The 21,676-nt window shown below is 37.1% G+C and overlaps 1 protein-coding gene and 1 long non-coding RNA gene across 2 annotated transcripts in view; one reads left to right on the top strand and one right to left on the bottom strand.

Annotated features, from left to right (window-relative positions):
• The window catches only part of LOC101095726 (cell surface glycoprotein CD200 receptor 1-like), a 19,084-nt gene extending 17,086 nt beyond the window's left edge, over window positions 1–1,998 (top strand). The window contains exons 6-7 of the mRNA XM_023260138.2: window positions 365–425; window positions 1,105–1,998. Of these exons, the coding sequence (XP_023115906.2) occupies window positions 365–398 (34 nt within the window). The 3' untranslated portion in view covers window positions 399–425; window positions 1,105–1,998. The remainder of the gene's footprint in view (window positions 1–364; window positions 426–1,104) is intronic.
• The window catches only part of LOC109503442, a 23,224-nt gene extending 1,548 nt beyond the window's left edge, over window positions 1–21,676 (bottom strand). Inside the window, exons 1-2 of the long non-coding RNA XR_002162413.3 lie at window positions 21,340–21,676; window positions 14,681–14,810 (exon numbers count right to left, since the gene is read on the bottom strand). This is a non-coding gene — a long non-coding RNA (uncharacterized LOC109503442). The remainder of the gene's footprint in view (window positions 1–14,680; window positions 14,811–21,339) is intronic.

Raw genomic sequence — 21,676 nt, 5'->3', positions numbered from 1 at the left:
GACTACTCTAAATGACAGGAGGGATTTTGCTTGGTCACTTAGGCGTGCAAGCACAGTGAATTAGTCTATTTAAGACAGGATCTTGGGAGAGATAGTGTATACTAAATTTCTAAACCAGTAAATAGTAATTCATTTTATGTCACATATTTTCCATATATTAGGCTTCTGTTTCATAATTCCACTTCCTTTTCCAAAATCTGAAATTATCTTGTCTACATGTATTAACCAAAAGCATCATTCTTATTTCTGGTAGTTCAGGTCTGATTTTATGTATTCTATCAAACATGAATCACACTTGTCAATAGTATATTTTTTTGTTTTCCCATTTTTAACTAAATAATGATGTTTCCTTCATTCACTCCAGCGTATTTTTATATTTTGAAGAAAATACTAATTAAACAGAAGTTACTTCAGTTGTTGAGGAGGTAAGATAACATTAAAAAGAATATTTGCAAACTTTTAAGCCATAAAGTCAAAATATAGCTACATAATTTTTAATTTGCATTATATTAGTATTTTAATTGGAAAGTAAAAATTCTAATTTTATAATGCTCATAGTCAGGCATACTTATTTTGTTAATTATCTACCATGTACTATTTATATGTACCCTAAACCATATTTTCATTTCAAGAACTGTATGTTACAAAACACAGAACGTTTGCCTCATTTAGACTATAATCTTTGGAGAAAATGATTTGGTTTTTCCTTCCCTATGAAACCATCTCTAATCCTTGACTTCCCTTTCTCAATACTATCATCATTTTCCTCTTACCTGGGCTTAAATCTTATCCTGCTCCAAATCGCATAACTAGTAGCTTACCAAGTCTTTGACCCTCTCCTTTGAAATACCTTTCATATTACTTCATTTCTTCTCCATTTCCACTTTCACACAATCTTTTTCATTTGACAGAGACCTACATAATCAACAATTTTTTTGATAAAATAATAGAAAAGAGTCTTTCTCTTATGTCCATGTAAGCCTAGAGATGCAAATACAAGCACTATAGGTAGAAACTAAAGCTGTGGACACCAGTTAGGAAAACGTAGGTAATTAGTGGCTTCTGGCTTTTGTGAATGGATTTTGACTTTGAGTTCTTTCTTAGGATGAAATGCAATCCTATGCCAGCTACACAGAGAAGAGCAATCTATGACACTGTGAGCAGAGTGAGGAGGTCTCAGGTGTTACAAAACGAAGTTGATGGGCTGTGTCTCCATACTTCATAAGTTACTTGAATCTAGCACCAGAACAAATGAATAAAGAAACAGTAAAGCTACTCTTTTGATTTTCTTAGAATTCTAGAATGGAAAATATAATCAGTCTTTGAGATCTTTTAAAACAACACAGGCAGAGCTATTGCATTCATTTGAATGGTTACAAAAATTCCATTTTATGGTTATGTGAAAATTTAGTTAACCATAGACCTAACTATGGACATTTAGATGATTTAAATTTTGTTTGTTTTGCTATTATAAACAATACCACATAGATATATCTCTTTGCATTTGCTTGAGTATATTTGTACAATAATATATGATATGTCAAGTTGTATCAACTTACATTCCTTTCAACTGTATTTGATTCTGTCTTTTCCTATACCATTACTTTTATATCTGCAAGATTGCCACTTTTTGTTTTTAATCAACCAGTTAATAAATATGATGTCAGAGTATAATAAGAATCACACTATTTAACAAAACTGGATTTATGTTTTTGTCATTTTTGTGGGAAAGAGCAGGAATGAGAGAGGGAACACACGTGAGCAATTAGTATTCTGAATGCATTCTATGGCTATAGAGATATTGGTAACTAATACCTAACATTTTTGCAGATGTGATAAATTGAAAATGTGTATTTTTATGGTGTACATTTTATTGTAAGGTATTGAGCAAGTAACAGATTTTCATTGACTACATAAGCAGCTAAATATGCATTATGAAGAATTTGGGTATCCATAAAATATGGTGCATGTGATAAGAGGATAGCTAATGGATGACATGACCTTGCCCTATTATTTAGGTGGAATACAGTATTAATCATGTGTACATTGTTTATAATATTTTCAAAAAAATTTTAATTTTGAAAATTTATGAAAAAAATAAGTCTGCTTCTCCATGGCAGGAAAAACATTAAACATTTTCACCATGGTAGGGGCTCCTGGTTGGCTCGGTCGATTAAGCATCCAACTCTTGACTTTTGCTCAGATCATGATCTCACGGTTTGTGGGATCAAGCCTCATGCACTGTCACCGCAGATCCTGCTTGGGATTCTCTCTCCCCTTCCCTCTGTCCTTCCCCCTACATGTGTACCTACACTCTCTCTTTCTCTTTCTCTCTCAGAATAAATGGATAAACTTTTTTCATCATGGTAGAAATTAAAACGAAATCCATTCATTTTTCAATTATGCCATTTGAAACACTTAAGACAGTTCTTCTGTCACTGTTCTCCCTCCAGCCATTTTGGCTACACTAGGCTTTATCTTTAAAATATTTTTCATTCATTTTGGAGGTAAAACTAATGTAATGACATTTGGCACATGATTTTCACCAAACCATTTTCACACCATTTGCTAAAACAAAAAAACAATCCATTAAGTTTCTCCACATAAGTTTATCGAGTAATGCACACAACAGACACCATGACCCTGTCCTTGACATTCTTAATTCTCCATCCATCCTTGCTTGGGAGGAGACTCACAGTTAAATGGGTTCAAAACAAAGCAAAGCAAAATTGTATTTATATCTTAACTTGCTAATGTCAAAACAGCCATGTAAATGGCACTTAAAAGACTTCAAGATAGTTTATAAGTGCTAAATTATGTGGCACAGGAAATAAATGTATTAAAATCTTCCACTACAGGGGTGCTAAATGTGGTTGAACATCAGAATCATGTGAGGAAATACAAAATTATATAGATCACCCAAATGCAGTTTAGATCCGCTGAATCAGAAAAACATGGAAACTAAAACAGGCTCTCCAGGAAGCAGAGGCTGAGATGGAGTTAGGAGCAGTAAAGGTTAATTGGGAGAGAGGGCTTATACCTGTGAAAGATGAAAGGGGCAGGAAGTAGGAGAGGGGAGGCAAAGCCTTCAGCCCCTGCTGCTGATCTGAATCAAACCTGTGAAAGGAAAAGGAGAGGGAGCAGGATACAAGGGCCTCAGATCACATACAGAACTGCCAAATTGTTCGCCAAACCCATAAGAAGCCCTGGAGCAAAGACGACTTGTATGAAGTATCTTAAAAGAGCAGGAATGGCCAAACCCTAATGTGCCTTCATGCATAGTCATTGTCTGGGAAGAATATGGCCTCAACTCAAAAGTTGAAATGGAGGAGCGCCTGGGTGGCTCAGTCAGTTGAGCATCGGACTTCAGCTCAGGTCATCATCTCCTAGTTCACGAGTTCCAGACCTGCATCAGGCTCTGTGCTGATGGCTCAGAGGCTGGAGCCTGCTTTGGATTCTATGTCTCCCTCTCTATCTGACCCTCCCCCACTCATACGCTGTCTCTCTCTTTCTCAAAAATAAATTAAAACATTAAAAAAAAAAAGCTGAAATGGATCCTGAAGCCATTAACCGCTAGAGACCATCAGCTCATTGCATTCCTTGTGTTTGAATGGTGAGTTCTCTATTGATGGAAAATGTGAACCACTTACCTCCCTGGCTGCCCAGTCCATCTTTTCCAGCTTTCACTGGTTCGTATTTGCCTGGTATGCCATTGACTCTGTATCTTCAACTTCTCTGTGACATTTTATTTTAGGTATACCTGTTACAAAGAGCTACAGCTTTTTAATAAAGCAGATATGGCTGCTTTTTATTAACTCTTTGAAAATTTTAACTTTCAAGACAAGAATTTAAACCACACATATTTGTTGTAGTTACTTACATATTTGGTCGTATTTCTACAATCTTATATGTCTTATTTAGTATGTTTTTCCCCCTGCCTTGTTTTATTTTTTTCTCTTGGTCTGCCTTGCTGGATTGGCTAATATTTTTCCTCTTTTCTTTCTTTTCCCTTAGTAGTTTAAAAGATAGCCATTGTAATCTACATCTATTAGTGGTTATGTTTTATTTCCAAACACCTAAAGACAGGTTTGTTTGTTTTTTTATTTTTTTTTGAATGTTTATTTATTTATTTTTGAGAGAGAGAAAGACAGAGCACGAGCAGGGGAGGAGCAGAGAGAGAGGGAGACACAGAATCCGAAACAGGCTCCAGGCTCCGAGATGTCAGCACAGAGCCCGACACGGGGCTCGAACTCACAAACCATGAGATCATGACCTGAGCTGAAGCCGGATGCTCAACCGACTGAGCCACCCAGGCACCCCAAGACAGTTTTATTGTAGTTTAATTGATATAACTATTTGTTACATTTTGTGCATATTTCAAGGGTACAATTTGTTACATTTTGACATAGTTTTACATTTGTGAGCCATCAGCACAGTCAAGATAATGAACTTGGGGCACCTGCATGGCTCAGTGGGCTGAGCATCCAACTTTGGCTCAGGTCATGATCTCACAGTTGGTGGGTTCAAGCCCCGTGTCTGGCTCTGTGATGACAGCTCAGAGCCTGGAGCCTTCGGATTCTGTGTCCCTCTCTCTCTCTCTGCCCCTCCCTGATCGCGTTCTGTCTCTCTTTCAACAATAAATGAATATAAATAAATAAATAAATAATTGTTAAAAAGATAATTAACTTATCCATCACCCCACATTTTCTTGTTTTTCTTTGTAATCCTACCCTCAAACTCTCGTTCTCCTTCAAGGAGCCACTGATCTGCTTTCTGTCATTATATATCAATTTACATTTTCTAGATTTTTATATAAAGGTGATCATACAATATGTACTCCTTTTTGGGGGGGGGGGGGAATCTGGTTTCCTTTCCTGAACATAATGATTTAATATAAGGTCACACATTAAAGTTCATTATTTTTATTGCTAAATAGTATTTCATTTTGTGAATATACCACAGTCTGTTTATCCATTTACCTATTGATGGACACCTGGGTTGTTTCCAGTTTTAGGCTATTGCAAATAAAGCTGCAAACATTCCTATGCAAGTATTTTTGTGGACATGTGCTTCTATTTTCCTCAGTAAAAAGCTGTCAAAGGTTTAGCTGTATAATACGGCGTGTGGATTTTTAACTTAAAGTAATTTTGCCAAACTTTTTGCTAAGTGGTCATACTATTTTACTTTCCTCCCACCAATGTCCAAATTTCCAGTTTTTCCCTATTTTTGTCAATTCATGGTATGGTCAGTATTTTCTTTTCTTAAGTTTATGGGAGGGCAGAGAGAGAGGGAGAGAGAATCCCAAGCAGGCTCTGCACTGCCAGCATGGAGCCCAGAATGGGGCTCAAATTCACAAACAGTGAGATCAAGACCTGAGCTAAAAATCAAGAGTCAGATGCTTAACCAACTGAGCCACTCAGCACCCAGGTATGATCAGATTTTTTAGACATCACAGTAGATGTGTATTTCTCTCTAATGGTTTTATTAAAGTTTTATTATCAAAGTTATCAAAGACATACAATGTTATATTAATCTCTCATCATGGTTTTAATGTATATCTCTCTAAGACTAATGATGGCTGTCTTATCATAAATTTATTTATCACTCATATATTTTCTTTGGTAAGTGCTGAAATGCTTTTCTCATTTAAAAAAATTCAGTAGTTTGTTTCTTCATTCTTTATTCAGAATTCTTTCTATTTTCTGAATACAAGTCCTTTCATTCTCTTTACAACATTCACTGTCTTTTGAAGAGATGGTTTTTGGTAGTTGTTGTTTGTTTGTTTGTTTTTAAGAGACGACTTTTTTTATTTGATGAATAATTTATCGACTTATTCCTTTGCTTGACTATGCTTTTGGTTGCATCTAAGAATTTTTTCCTTTTATTATTTTTTAATATTTATTTGTTTTTGAGAGTGAGAGAGAAAGAGCATGAGTGGGGAAGGGGCAGAGAGTGTGGGAGACACAGAATCCGGAGCAGGCTCCAGGGTCTGAGCTGTCAGCACAGAGCCTTGAACTCATGGAGAGAGAGATCATGACCCGAGCCAAAGTCAGATGCTCAACTGATTGAGCCACCCAGCACCCAGAGGCCCCTAAGAATTTTTTTTTCTAAAACAAAGATTTCCTAGTGTTTTGTTATAGAACATTTCTAGAATTAGGTTATACATTTATATTTATAACCTCTTTTGATGGAATTTTGTATTTGGTGGAGATATAGACCTAGGTTCTTTTTTTTTTCTTTTTTGCACACTGATATTCATGTGCATATCCCAAAACCACTAAATTACCTTTTGTCTTTGTTGAAAATCATTTGCACTCATGTGTAAGAGTCTATTTATGGACTCTCTATGCTGTTTATTGAATCTTGTGTCTATTGTTGTGCCAATATCACACTGTTTGTAGCTTTATAAGTCTTGAAATCCGTTAGCATTAGCTCTATGACTGTTCTTTTGCAAAGTGGTTTTGGCTATCCTAGGTACTTTGCATTTCCATATACATTTTAGACTTTGTCAATTTCTGCAAAGAACACTTTTTGGATTTTAACCAGATTATGTTGAAGTATATATCAGTTTGAGGAGAATTAATATCTTAGTGATAATGAGTCTTCCAATCCATAAGCGTCTTAGATCTCTCATTTATTTAGGCCTACTTTTATTTCTCTCTGCAATATTTTATACATTTCAGTGTATAGCTTTACACATCTTGCCGAGGCTTGTCCCTAAATACTACATTTCATACTTTTGGATGCTACTGTAAAGGATATTGTTATTTTTTATGTTTATTTTTGAGAGAGAGAACATGAGCAGAGGTGGGGCAGGGAGAGAGGGGGGCAGAGGACCTGAAGAGGGTTTCACACTGACAGCAGGGCGCCTGTTACAGGGCTCAAACTCAGGAACCGTGAGATCATGACCTGAGCTGAAGTCAGATGCTCAACAGACTGAGCCACCCAAGCGCGCCAAGGGTATTATTTTTCAAATTTCAATTTCTAATTGTTCCTTGATATTATATTAAAATACAACTGAGTTTTGTATATTGACCTTATATTCTGCAACCTAGATAATTATACTTAGTGGTTTGAATAGTTTTTTTGAAGATTCTGTCAGATTTACAATAGAGATGATCATGATGTATGTAAATTAAGACATCTTCCTTTCTTCCTTTCCAATCTGTATGACTTTTATTTATTTTCACTTATTGAATAATAACTGTTTATCTACTCATGAAATTTCTGACATCGAAATTTTCACAATGAAATTTCTGACATCAAAAGTTTCGACACCGAGCAATTCTCCAATTGTCTGTACACACCAACTGCATGATGTACGATTTCATTCAATTTTGACACTAATTATCCAGAATTAGCACAGACCCCACAGATACAGGCTCAGTGCCAAAAGACAGCCCTCTACTTCAGATGCCAGTTGCAAGTGGTGGGTCTCCAGGTTACTCACATTACTGTCCAACTTGGCTACAAATTGAGAGCTCCCATGAGACCCCTTCCCCCAGGTTTGATAATTTGCTATAATGGCAATAAACACTGGTTTATTATAAAAAAATATTTAAAAAGATACAAAGAAACAGCCAGATGAAGATGTATATAGGTCAGATCTGAAAAGCTCTCAAGCATAGGGGCTCTGTTGTCCCCACAGAGTTTTGGATGCATTCACCAAAGCAGAAGCCTTCTGAACCCTTTTGTTTAGGATTTTCATATAGTTTCCATTACGTAGGCATGATGATTAAATCTTTGGCTCTGGAGGTCATGCGATAGGCCTGAAGTTGCCAACCCTTAGAGATGTGGTTGCTTCCCCTGAAACCAGCCACCATCCTGAAGCTATCCAGAGGCATGTCAAGTTCACCTCATTAGTATAAACTCAGGTATGGTTGAAAGGGGCTTGTTATGGAGGCATCTGGGTGGCTCAGTCAGCTAAGCATCCAACTCTCGGTTTCAGCTCACGGTTAGTGAGTTTAAGCCCCAAATCGGGCTCCATGCTGACAGTGCAGAGTCTGCTCAGGATTCTCTCTCTCTCACTCTCTGCCCCTCCCCTGCTAGGTCTTTCTGTCTCTCTCTTCAAAAATAAATAAATTAAAACAAAATTTTTAAAGAAAGGGACTTGTTATGAATAACAAAAGGCACTCCTCTCATCTCTATCACTCAGGAAATTACAAGGATTTTAGGAGTTCTGTGCAAGCAATCAAAATATATTTCTTATTATAACCCAAGATCATGCTTACTTATTGCACTGGCTAAACCCTTTAGTGAAAGGCTCATTAGAAGTAATGAAAGTGGACATCCTGGTATTACTTCTAGTCTTAGGGGAAAGCAAGCTGACTTTCACCATGAATACAATGTTGGCTGCTGGGTTCTGTTTGTTTTATAGGTGCTCTTTATTGGGTAGAAGAATGTTTCTTCTATCCCTACTTTCTCAGAGTTTTATTTTATTTTATTTTATTTTTTTAAATGTACATCCAAGTTAGTTAGCATATTGTGCAATAATGATTTCAGTAGAATCCAGTGATTCATCACCTACATATAACACCCAGTGCTCATCCCAACAAGTGTCCTCCTTAATGCCCCTTGTCCATTTAGCGCACGCCCCCCCCCAACCCCAAACCCCTCCGACAACCCTCAGTTTGTTCTCTGTATTTAAGAGTCTCTTATGTTTTGTCCCTCTTCCTGTTTTAATATTATTTTTGCCTTCCTTCCCTTATGTTCATCTGTTTTGTACCTTAAATTCCACATGAGTGAAGTCATATGATATTTGTCTTTCTCCGACTGACTAATTTCGCTTAGCATAATACCCTCTAGTTCCATCCACGTAGTTGCAAATGGCAAGATTTCATTCTTTTTGATTGCCAAGTAATACTCCATTGTACATATATACCACATCTTCTTTATCCATTCATCCACCGATGGACATTTGGGCTCTGTCCACACTTTGGCTATTGTCAATAGCGCTGCTATAATCATTGGGGTGCATGTGCCCCTTTGAAACAGCACTCCTGTATCCTTTGGATAAATACCTAGTAGTGCAATTTCTGGGTCGAAGGTAGTTCTAATTTTAGTTTTTTGAGGAATCTCCACACTGTTTTCCCAAATGGCTGCACCAGTTTCTATCCTACCATCAGTGCAAAAGTGTTCCTCGTTCTCCGCGTCTGATTTGCCATCATCTGTTGTTTCCTGCATTGTTGATTTTAGCCATTCTGACAGGTGTGAGGTGGTATCTCATTATGGTTTTGCTTTGTATTTCCATGATGATGAGTGATGTTGAGCATTTTTTTATGTGTCTGTTAGCCATCTGGATGCCTTCTGTGGGAAAATGTCTATTCGTGTCTTTTACCCATTTCTTCACTGGATTATTTGGGTTTTGGGTGTTGAGTTTGATAAGTTCTTTATAGATTTTGGATCCTAAGCCTTTATCTGATATGTCATTTGCAAATGTCTTCTCATTCTGTCAGTTGCTTTTAGTTTTGCTGATTGTTTCCTTTGCTATGCAGAAGCTTTTTTATTTTTTTTAATTTTTTTAAATTTTATTTTATTTTTTAATTTTTTTCCATGTTTTTATTTATTTTTGGGACAGAGAGAGACAGAGCATGAACGGGGGAGGGGCAGAGAGAGAGGGAGACACAGAATCGGAAACAGGCTCCAGGCTCCCAGCCATCAGCCCAGAGCCTGACGCGGGGCTCGAACTCACGGACCGTGAGATCGTGACCTGGCTGAAGTCAGACGCTTAACCGACTGCGCCACCCAGGCACCCCAGAAGCTTTTTTATTTTGATGAGGTCCCAATACTTCATTTTTGCTTTTGTTTCCCTTGCCTCCAGAGACATGTTGAGTAAGAAGTTGTTGTGGCTGAGGTCAAAGAGCTTTTTGCCTGCTTTCTCCTCTAGGATTTTGATAGCTTCCTGTCTTATGTTTAGGTATTTCATCCATTTTGAGCTTATTTTTGTGTATGGTGTAAGGAAGTGGTCCAGGTTCATGCTTCTGCATGTTGCTGTCCAGTTTTCCTAACACCATTTGCTGAAGAGACTGTCTTTATTCCATTGGATATTCTTTCCTGCTTTGCCAAAGATTAGTTGGCCATACGTTTGTGGGTCCATTTCTGGGTTTCCTATTCTGTTCCATTGATCTAAGTGTCTGTTTTTGTGCCAGTACCATACTGTCTTGATGATTACAGCATTGTAATGCATCTTCTAGCATTAGAAGTTCTAGCTACATGAAAAATGCATTGTAGCTCTGTGAAAAATGCTGGTGTTATTTTGATAGGGATTGCATTGAATATGTAGATTGCTTTGGGTAGTATCAACATTCTAACAATATTTTTTTTTTAATATTTTTTTTCAACGTTTATTTATTTTGGGGACAGCGTGAGACAGAGCATGAACGGGGGAGGGGCAGAGAGAGAGGGAGACACAGAATCGGAAACAGGCTCCAGGCTCTGAGCCGTCAGCCCAGAGCCCGATGCGGGGCTCGAACTCATGGACCGTGAAATCGTGACCTGGCTGAAGTCGGACGCTTAACCGACTGCGCCACCCAGGTGCCCCAACATTCTAACAATATTTATTCTTCCTAACCATGAGCATGGAATGTTTTTCCATTTCTTTGTGTCATTCAATTTCCATCATAAATTTTCTATAGTTTTCCGTGTGTAGATATTTTGCTTTCTTGGTTAGGTTCATTCCTAGGTATTTTATGGGTTTTGGTGCAATTGTAAATGGAATCGATTCCTTGATTTCTCTTTCTGCTGCTTTATTATTAGTGTACATAAATGCAACTGATCTATGCATTAATTTTATATCCTGAGGTTTTGCTGAATTCATGGATCAATTCTGGCAGTTTTTTGGTGAAATCTTTTGGGTTTTATACCTAGAGTATCATATCATCTGCAAAGAGTGGATTTGACTTCCTCCTTGCCAATTTGGATGCCTTTTATTTCTTTCCATTGTCTGATTGCTGAGGCTAAGACTTCCAACACTATGTTGAATCACAGTGGTGAGAGTGGACATCTTGTTGTGTTCCTGGCCTTAGGGGGTAAGCTTTCAGTTTCTCCCCATTGAGGGTGAGGTATTAGTGGTGGGTCTTTCGTATATGGCTTTTATGATCTTGAGGTATAATCCTTATAACTCTTTTTGAGGGTTTTTTCAAGAAAGAATGCTGTATTTTGTCAAATGCTTTCTCTGCATCTATTGAGAGGATCATATGGTTCTTTCTTTTATTAACATGATGTAGCACATTGATTTGTGGATATTGAACCAGCCCTGCATCCCGGGTATAAATCCCACTTGATCGTGGTGAATAATTATTTTAATGTATTCTTGGATCCAGTTGGCTTGTATTTTGTTGAGAATTTTTGTATTCATGTTCATCAGGGTCTCAGAGTTTTACATAGGAATAGATGTTTGATTTTGTAAAAATATTTTGTGTGCCAATTGAGATGATCAGAATTTTCTTCTTTTTTAGCTTTTGACATGGTAATATTTTTTTCTGAATATTAAATTCAGCTGGCATTCTTGATTAAAACCCACTTGGACATAATGTATCATCCTTAATATATATTGTTAGATTCTATTTACTACAATTTTCCTTAGAATTTTTGCATCTATGTTCGTGAGAGATACTGATCTGTAGTTCTCTAGTAATATTTTCCCTTGCTTTATGGGGTATCAGGGTCATGCTAATGGTATTGAATGAGTTGGCACAGGGTTATGGACTGATGTTTGTGTCCTTTCGAAATTCAGTTCAACTCCCAATGTGATGCATCAGGAGGTCAGGGTTTGGAGTGGTAATTAAGTTTAGATGAGATTCTGAGGGTTCCATGATATGAATAGTGTTCTTATTAAAAAAAAAAAAGGAAGAGAGAGAACTCTCTCCCTACCACTAAGGACACAGTGAAAAGGTAGCTGTCTACAAGTCAGGAAAGAGGCAATCTTACCAAGAACCAAATTGGCCAACATCTTGATGTTGGACCTCCCAGCCTCTACAACTGTGAGAAATAAATGTCTCTTGCTTAAGCCATCCAATCTATGGTATTTTGTAATTGTATCCTGAGCTGACTAAGATAGGATGTAATCCCTCTGTTTTCATTATTTTAGAAAAACTTGTGTATAATTGGGAATATTTTTTGAAATGCTTGGTTTAAGGGGGTTGTATGTGCTTAGAATTTTCTTTTGTGAAGCTTTTCATTTCCATTTAGTTCAAAATACTTAATAAACTTTTTTAGATTGCTTCTTGACCTGTGGATTATTTAGAAAAGTGCTATTCAGTTTCCAAATATTTGAGGATTTTCCAGATATATTTCCATAATTTATTTCTAATTTCACCTCTCTGTGGTCAGAGAACATATTGTGTATGAGTTGAGATATTTTAAATGTATTGAGACATGATATGTGACTCTAGTAGAGGACTAACTTCATAAATATTTCATACGTACTTGAAAATAGTGCATATTCTGTTGTTTTTGGAGTGCTCAACAAACGTTAATGAGTTCGAGTTGATTGATAGTGTTTAAATCTTCTATGTACTTGTTGATTTTCTGTCAACTTCTATTGTTGAGGAGGTATAGTTTTGAAGGTCAGTTATAAAGGGCACAAACTTTTAGGAATGTTATGTCTTCTTTATGAACTTACTCTTTTATTATTATGAAATAACGTTCTTTATTTCTTAATCTTCCAACACCAAGAAGATTTGGGTAAGGAGACACATGGAAACTACCAGCAGACACAGCAACAAGCTGCAAGTTAAAGCACAAGCTTACCAACAGGCAACACTTCCTTCCCAAGCTGTTCTCCTGGTGGTTTGGAATAAATTAGTAAGGCAAGAGCAGACCCCCAAGAAGCTATGCAAGAGTAAGCAGTTGTGGCCATGCAATCTTGCCCAAAGTGCCAATGTTTTATAAGATTGAAAGGTTTTTTTTGATGGTGGGACACAACACAATGACACTCAGATAGATGAGAGGAAAGGCAGACTGTCTGTGACAATTTGAAATGAAAGATGGCTGTCATACTTGGCCACCTGGGGAAGAATCAGGTTCAGGGTGACAGTGACAACCGTATTGAGAAGCTTATGTATGGCAGGTAGAGTTGAATTCCTCACATGGTGGAATTTCATTTATATGGAGTTCAAAAACTGGCAAAGTGGTGATAGAAGTCAGAATTGTGTTTCTTTCTGGGGAAGGGATATTGACAGAGAAGGAACAGGAAGGAAACTTCTTAATAGTGAAATGGTCTTACCTTGGTTTTGTAGGCGATCATCTGAGTGTATACACATGTAAAAATTCATCAAGCTGTCCACTAAAGATTTGTGCATTTTACCAGGTGTAATTTATGCTTCCCCAAATACTACTTTCTAAATGAGTTGCTACAAAATTTATGTTGTCACTTCAGCACTCTGCAAGAACCAATGAATTGTAGGCGTTGGTTTTTTTTCTGTATCACTCAACAAAACTCAGCAATATTTCCTGTCAGTGGCTCCTCCGTGGCTGACCACTCCAAATGCATACTCTGGGGAGGATATCAGCTTTGAGGGTACTGATCTCTGTCAATACCGTGGTATCTGGTAAGTCTGATGCTGTGACATTTTTAGCAAAAAGTAAAGATATTTTCAGAAGTGATAAGGACGCTCTTTATCCACTCATAAAATGCTTTGCCTTGTGGCAGTGATAAATTTGTTTATTATCCAGCAAACCTTCTGATCTACCCTATGTCAATAGTGCACTGATTAGTTGTCCAGCCGAGTCCAGGGTAACACAGGGGGCCCTGGAATGGAGTGAAACTAAGCTTGTGTGACAGGACAAATCCTTCAGTGTTTTGGTCTGTACCTTTATTGTCTCCTTGAATTCTTATTTTTTGATCCCTATGTTTATTAATGTGTGATTATTGTTGCTCCTTTGATATTTCTAATATTTCTAGCTCACAGGCTAAGAAGGAAACCCTAACTTTCTATTTGGGGTTTTTAAATTTTAAAATAGAGGCGAAAAGTATATGGGAAAATTTTGTTTCAGAAAATGAGCATCAGAGAACATAAGAATATAGTAATCATTATCTATTTGAAGTCAATGATTTCAAGCTCACCTCAGAAGAAATGGAATCTTATCCCAAAGTGTGAACAGGTAGAACAAATGAGGGAAGTAGCTAAAATCAGGGCAGGCTTAAGCAGATGGAAGCAAACTTTTGAATCCACCCTGTCTTTCCTTGCAATCCTCCCAAAGAAGTTCCAAAACATTCTGAGCAACACTGGCTTCCATATTTCCATATATGTCTAGTTAAGGGTGAAGGTAGACACACACTGAAGAAAAAGTTCTCAGACACTTAGAGTGAGCAGACATACAAGGTTGTCTCTGCCAGCGAGAACAGCAGCAGCCACAGCAGACTGCACACAGTTTTTATTTAGATAGAAGTATCAAAGAATATCAAAGCAAGGAAAGAGAGCACAAAGGGTCTTTAGACATTAGCCAGACATACATCTGGTGGCTACACGAAGGCATGAAGGGAGTGCTTGTGGTTTCAAGGAATGTCAGGGAGGTACAGCAGGTGTTGTATCTAAAGTATCTTTCAGGGGATCAGGGGACTCTGTCCTCATAGTGCTATCTCATTCGACAGCCTTGAGACCAGAACATAGCTGATGTTTCAGCAATTACCTCATTCACCCTTCAGGACTTACAAATACACTCTCTAAAAATAACTCACCATCTACCCCCTTCTATCTTTTTATTAGCAGGAAAAGGCGTTGTCACAGAAGCGGTGAGCATCTGGGTATTGGTGAAGAATACCTTGGGTGACTTGTTACGGGAGCAAAGAGACACCATCATGTTGATGACTGCAATGAGAACCAAGATGATTAGCAATATTATAATAGTGTTAAACCAGGAGTGTAGATTGAACGAGGAGAACCAGTTTTTTGGGTTGATGCAGTTAGAAATACCATTGAGAGGGGTGCCTGGGTGGCTCAGTCAGTTGAGCGTTTGACTTTGGCTCAGGTCATGATCTCGTGGTCTGTGAGTTTGAGTCCCGCGTTGGGCTCTGTGCTGACAGTTCAGAGCCTGGAGCCTGCTTCGGATTCTGTGTCTCCCTCTCTCTCTGCCCCTCCCCCACTCATGCTCTGTCTCTCTCTCTCTCTCTCTGACAAAAATAAATGAACATTAAAATAATTTTTAAAAAAGAGAAATATTATTGAGACTGTTAATTGTGGCATATTGGCTTTTTTCATTGAAGCTCTTGTAACTGTTTTGCAATCTGATTTTTAAGTTTTTAATGGAGAAGTTCAAGGGTGAGTCGAATGCCTGATCAAGAGGTCTATGCATTTGATCCCAGGACTCATTGTAGTAAGTGGGAGTGATACAGTAGGTTGTGAAACCTGAGTCACATACAAGTTGTGATTGGGTTCATAATGCCTGTTGATGTTCTCCTGGCTGGACACCTAGGCTGCTAATGCCTGAGGTTGGGCAAGGATTTGTTGATCAATTCTTACTTGATTTTCTAAATCTAAAGTAGTATTTTGCATATATTGATTTATTTGGTGTGGTCTGTAAGGAGATAGCTAAGGAGGTGGCTACTGTAGCTGCTGTTGCTGCAAGTGCTGTAATGGGTAAAATAGCCGCCAAGAAAATGCCTAGAAACCTTTTGGCTTCTCATTCTTTCTTTTAATGCAGGGACAAGCTGTTGCAATGGGGACCCCCTTGCCAGGGCTGATTTAATTAGACTGGCAACCTGAGCTGTGCCTTTCGTTTGGCTGTATAGACAAAAGTTGTATGTAAATGTGATGTGTTTGTAGTAGAGCAACAGGGGGTTGCCCATGTTTTGTTTCCTATGAAAATAGTGTGTGTCTCATTAAGATTTGGACCTATAGATGCAAGTAAGAAAACATATGGCCTTATGGTACATATAAGAGTAGTATTGGGGCGCCTGGGTGGCGCAGTCGGTTAAGCGTCCGACTTCAGCCCGGTCACGATCTCGCGGTCCGTGAGTTCGAGCCCCGCGTCAGGCTCTGGGCTGATGGCTCAGAGCCTGGAGCCTGTTTCCGATTCTGTGTCTCCCTCTCTCTCTGCCCCTCCCCCGTTCATGCTCTGTCTCTCTCTGTCCCAAAAAATAAATAAACGTTGAAAAAAAAAAAAAAGAGTAGTATTGATTTTACTGGTATAGGACCAGTTAAATTTGCTGTGTATAAGTGTCATGGGACCATGTCTAAATTTTATTTGAATAAATGGTAGGCCAACCCTCCAAGAAAAAGTTTTAATAGAGGTATAGGCATTAGTGGAGTATCTAAGTATCAGACTCACAAATCCAGGATTCCATATGGGTTTAGAGGTATCATAATGGAAAGGAAGTGACCAATTTCAGGTATGTCCTTCCCAAGTTTTACTACTTTTTATCACCATCAGTTCATGGGGTCCCCAGTCTTTAAGGATTGTATTGTTCAATAGGGATATTTGGGTAAAATTACGAGAACGGCAGAGGTCCCATGAGAAGCCATCATAGGACCCCATCTCTAGCCAGGGTCTTGTACATACTGGCATTAGAGGTTTTGGTTGTTGTTTTCCATCAGTTAGGTTTCCTTCTATTCCTATCGTGAGAACAAAATGCTGATATTTGATAGTACTTACCTGAGATTCATCTTCTGGTGTTTTAAGTATGCTGTTCATATACCATTGTTTGTGAAGAGGGACACAGCGACTTTGGTTAGTATTTTGAGTGTTAGGATTCTAAAATAAACATAGAGGGATGCCCAAGTGAGAAAAAGCCCAATTTATTGGGAGCCTATGGGCTGGATAGTTAGATGAAACATCAGCGTTAATGGGAACCCAGTATCCTACGGTAATAGAGGACTCATTAGATGAGATAGGAATTTCAGGATCTTCCCAAGAGACTAAATCAAACATAGGAGGGCTAAGAAGATGAGCCCAGCAGGTAAAAGTAGAGTGTGGGTGAGTAGAAGCAACAGGTAAAGAATTCAGACACATTAGCAGGAGTATTCCTTTAGCTGAGTTGGCAATTAGGCCAGAGATGACTGATAGGAACGTATTTTCAGGGATCACAGGCATGCCCGTGTTGATTAGAACCTCTTTAGGCTGTGAGGTTAATTTTTTAACATCCCTCAAGAGATGTCTCAGTTGGCTGAATGATCAATTTTCCTCTTCTTTGGATTTGACATCCCGCTGGGAGGGGTCATTGTCATCAGTTTGAAGTTTAGTATTGGATTCCTGAGTCCCTCGTGGTTTTATTAACCGAGTAGGTACCCACAAAGGGCCCTGAGGAGAGGGCCCAGCAGCACAACCTCTCTCCCAGGTTAACAATTGTATTGGACCTTTCCAGGTTGGCCCATCTATACCATACTTTGGGTTTTGGGAGTTCCTGTTCCATTTGAAAATGAGCATTGCAGAGAGAAAATTTCTGCCTAATTGTAAATGATTTAATGGGAATAGGGCTTTCATTAATTTGTCCCTAGGGGTGGTATTTTCCCCTTTTTGTTTTAATAAAAATAATTTTAGGAGGCCATTTGCAAGTTTTAGGATGGCTTGATTTTGTGGGTTATAAGGAATTTTAGTGGAGTGGTATTTATTTTATTGTTGTAAGAAGAGTTGTAATTGTTGTGAGGTGTAAGCTGGGGTATTATTAGTTTTGATCTTTTTAGGTATATCCATCATTGCAAAACATTTTAATAAACGAGAAATAACATGTGAGGTGTGTTTTTCTCTTTGGGCAGAAGCCCATATATATTTTGAAAAAGTGTCTATAAGACACATGTACCCATTGAGTTTTACCAAAAGATGGTATGTGTGTAAAATTCACTTGCCAAAATTGATTGGCTGTCAGGTCCCGAGGACTTACTCCATGGGGCAAGTAGGTAGGAGAGAATCGTTGATATTTTGGGCAGGAACGAATGACATTTTTTGTCTGAGAGAGAGAAATAGAAAATTGTTTGGATAGAGAGTGTGTGTTTTGGTGATAAAAGGAATGAGAAGTGACATTGTTTAGTTACCTGGTAAGGTTGTTGCAAATTTTTAAGTAAGGTATTAAGCTAAGATTTTTAAGGGGCTTTATTGGCTTTATGTTTTATAAAGTTAACTTTTGTTTTTTTAAATTTTTTGGTTATATTTGAGTTTCTGCATATCATTTTTAAATATGATATTTTAGTTAAAGCCTTGGTAAAATAATGAGTATTTTTAATGGTGTTTCATTATGAGGAAAACAGATTCTTATTGGATTTATGTAAACAATTGTACTTGTCAGGAAAGAAAGAACATTTATTGAGAGTTTTTGAATTTTAGAAGGTTTAAGTAAAGAGACAAGTTAAATGTTTTAATTTGTATATAAATGAATATTTTGTTATACTTTTATAATATCATAGATATCTTAAGATAATTTTTTTTAATTTGGAAGAGCAAACACTAGAGAACAAGCAATATTTTTAACAAGAGTTATAAAAATTATAATCTTATTTTGTTTATTTATAAATGTTATTAATGTTATTATTTTTGTTTAGTTTAAATGTAGTTTTTTTATTTTGTAAATTTTATTTATTTTTTTATGATTTTAAAGATGCCAAATACCTGTATTTGTCTTAAAAGTTTTTTTATAAATTTTTTTGAAGATGAAACATATTTTGTAAGAGCATCAGAACAATAATTATAACTGACAAGAGATTTAAAAATGGACATGGTTAATAATGTGATATGAGAGTTTATTATGATGTAATTGACAAGGAAATTTAGTTATTTTTGTAACATATAACATTTTGATAATCAGAATATTAAGTGATGACTTTGTATTAAAATATCTAAATATTTTATGAATTTTATATATATGTTTGAGCAGTCATAGTATTTACCTAAGTAATACAACCTATTACTATTTGTTTGACAGGGTTTTTTAAGTAACATATTAAATAAAAAGGCCCAATTGTTCAAAAATATTTTATTTACAATTTAAATTTTGGGAAGTTTGTTAAAATTATAGACAGTTATGAAGCATATCCTAAATTATATTATATTATGTGTTATATATATAATATTATTATATAAAATTAAATCGAGTTATATATTATATTAAATATATTATATATTATATTAAAATTATTATAAATTTTAATATTTTAAAAAATGTTTATTTATTTTTGAGAGAGAGGGAGACATAATGAGAGTGGGTTAGGGGCAGAGAGAGAGGGAGACACAGAATCTGAAGCAGGCTCCAGGCTCCGAGCTGTCAGCACAGAGCCTGACGTGGGGCTTGAAATCACGAGCTGTGAGATTATGACCTGAGCCGAAGTCAGCTGTCCAACCAACTGAGCCACCCAGGTGCCCCTTAAATTATTATAAATTATAATTATTTATTTAATCAAGGTGGCAATAAGAGATTTTAAAGGCAAATATGTAGGTTTATATAGTTATTAGCAAAACCCGTCTTTTTTAACATTGAGAAGTTTTGACTAAGTAATCAAAGACCTGATTGATAAGGACAAAACATAAAGCTTTGGCTTCTTTCTTTCTTTCTTTGTTTTTTTTGACAGACAAAAGAGACAAAAGACCTATGTTTACAATTTTTTTTTTCCCTCAAGAGCAGGTCCATAATCCAAGAAAACTGTTTTTTGAATAGAGAGAAAAGTAGAATTTTAATCTTTTATCGGTGTATTTTAACAATCTATTTATTTTAACCTTACTCTGTCCTAACCACACATAAAATTTTTTTTCAAAGATTTCCCTTTGTGAACCTTTTATAACTTTCCTTTGCATTTAGATTTTGTCCCAAGCCATTTTTTTCCAAACAACCAGTCTCATTTAGGACAAAATTATTATTTTTTTTTACCTTTACCAAAAATGTATTCCCATTCTTCATATCTTTTTTTTATATATCTCCTACTTTTGTACATAGAGTTACTTTTTTTTATTTTCATCAGTTTTAATTATAGTTAGCAGAATTTTAAATCTTAAAAACTTTAGTCTCCAGTGAAAATTAAGTAGTAATTAACTGTGAACTGTCTGCTATATCAGAATTTTTTAATGTTTATTTATTTTTGGAGAGAGAGAGAGAGAGAGTGAGCAGGAGAGGGGCAGAGAGAGAGAGAGACACAGAATCCAAAGCAGGCTCCAGGCTCTGAGCTGTCAGCACAGAGCCCAAAGGGGGCTCAAACCCATGAGCCATGTGATCATGACCTGAGACAAAATAGGATGCTTAAACGACTGAGCCACCCAGGCACCCCTGTTATATCAGAAAATTTAAGGTGGCAAATTTATGAATTAATTAAGCATGAAGTATGGTTTTTTTGACAGATTTAAATATCCTTAGTTTTTTTGTAATAAGAAGCCAAAAGCACAAGCCTGTTTTTAGTAAGCAATTCTTTAGCATTCCATGTGATTTGGAAATGGCCTAAATGTCCAATTATTTTAATTTTAATTTATTATCCAGACAAAACTTTAAAGTTTTAGGTTACCAAAACTTGAAAGCTATCTTAACAATTACCCATGAAAACTTTTGAGACAGAAGTAGCCATTATTTTGAGTTGTCTTTTTGTTAACAAATTGCAACAGACATAACGTGAGCTTATTTGACCTTTAGTAAACTTAGTTAGAAAAGTTTTATATTTGATGTTGATAACTTTAAAGACATGTTTATCTTGATTAAACCAATAAACTTAAAATTATTTTAAATACCAAATATATTTTGTCTGGGTCCATTTAAAAGTTAAGCAATCTGTTCACCATTGTCAATTTCTACCTAGGGTATCAGTGAGGAAATCTGAATTGGGCCATGTAAGTCTAAGGGGGTGCTCTTTGCTCCTTGACAGTGAGGGGAGGAGGAGGAGCTGAGCCAGGGACATGGAAAACACTGCCTGCACCGAAAGTGGTACAGAAATGGGAGGAGGGGGAGGGGAAAGGAGAAGAGGTGAGGTGCAGCCAGGAAGGCTGGTGGTGGATAAAAGCCCAGAGGACAGAGAAGGAGGTCTCCCAGTTTTAAAGCCTGTCAGTTTGGACAGATGAAGAGACGGCAGATTTTTTTTTTTTTTTTTTTTCCCACCAACAAGTGGAAATGGGCAGTCCTTGTCGGTCAGAGAAGACTGAATTTCCCTGAAACAAAAGGAATTTCGACAGCTGCTTTGGAATATTCCTTAAGTCTCCTTCCCGAGGTAGACTGACCAGAGACAGTTGGTCCTAATCATCATAGTCATTAACTCAGGAAATGAATGAGGGAGAAGCCACACATACAGCTAGAGTAACCGGAGTGTATTAGGAAGGAGGAACAGTGAGAGCAAAAGAAACCTGAAGACAAGGGATTCTGCACGCCTGATTGGAACAGAAAAGATTAGGCATGTTTTTCTAGTCTCCTCGTGGACATCAAGTGCCAGTCGTTCCTACCTGAATGCGCAGATATCCTTTCCTGTTTTTGGGCTTGAGAGGTGAGGTACACAGCCTGGAGCCAGTAGATTCTCTTGGTCCCTTTCAGGCGCTACTTGTTGCTGCACTCTGAAGAAAAAATTCTCAGATACTTAGGTTGAGCGTACGTGCAGTGCTCTCTCTGCCAGCAAGAACAGCAGCAGCCGCAGCAGATTGCACACAGTTTTCATTTAGATAGAAGTATCAAAGAGTATCAAAGCAAGGAACGAGAGCACAAAGGGTCTTTAGACATTAGCCAGACACATATCTGGTGGCTACATGAAGGCATGAGGGAGTGCTTATGGTTTCAAGGAATGTC

Source organism: Felis catus, chromosome C2 (genome assembly GCF_018350175.1).
Source record: "Felis catus isolate Fca126 chromosome C2, F.catus_Fca126_mat1.0, whole genome shotgun sequence".
Classification (NCBI taxonomy): domain Eukaryota; kingdom Metazoa; phylum Chordata; class Mammalia; order Carnivora; family Felidae; genus Felis; species Felis catus.
This window is presented reverse-complemented; position numbering and strand designations above follow the sequence as displayed.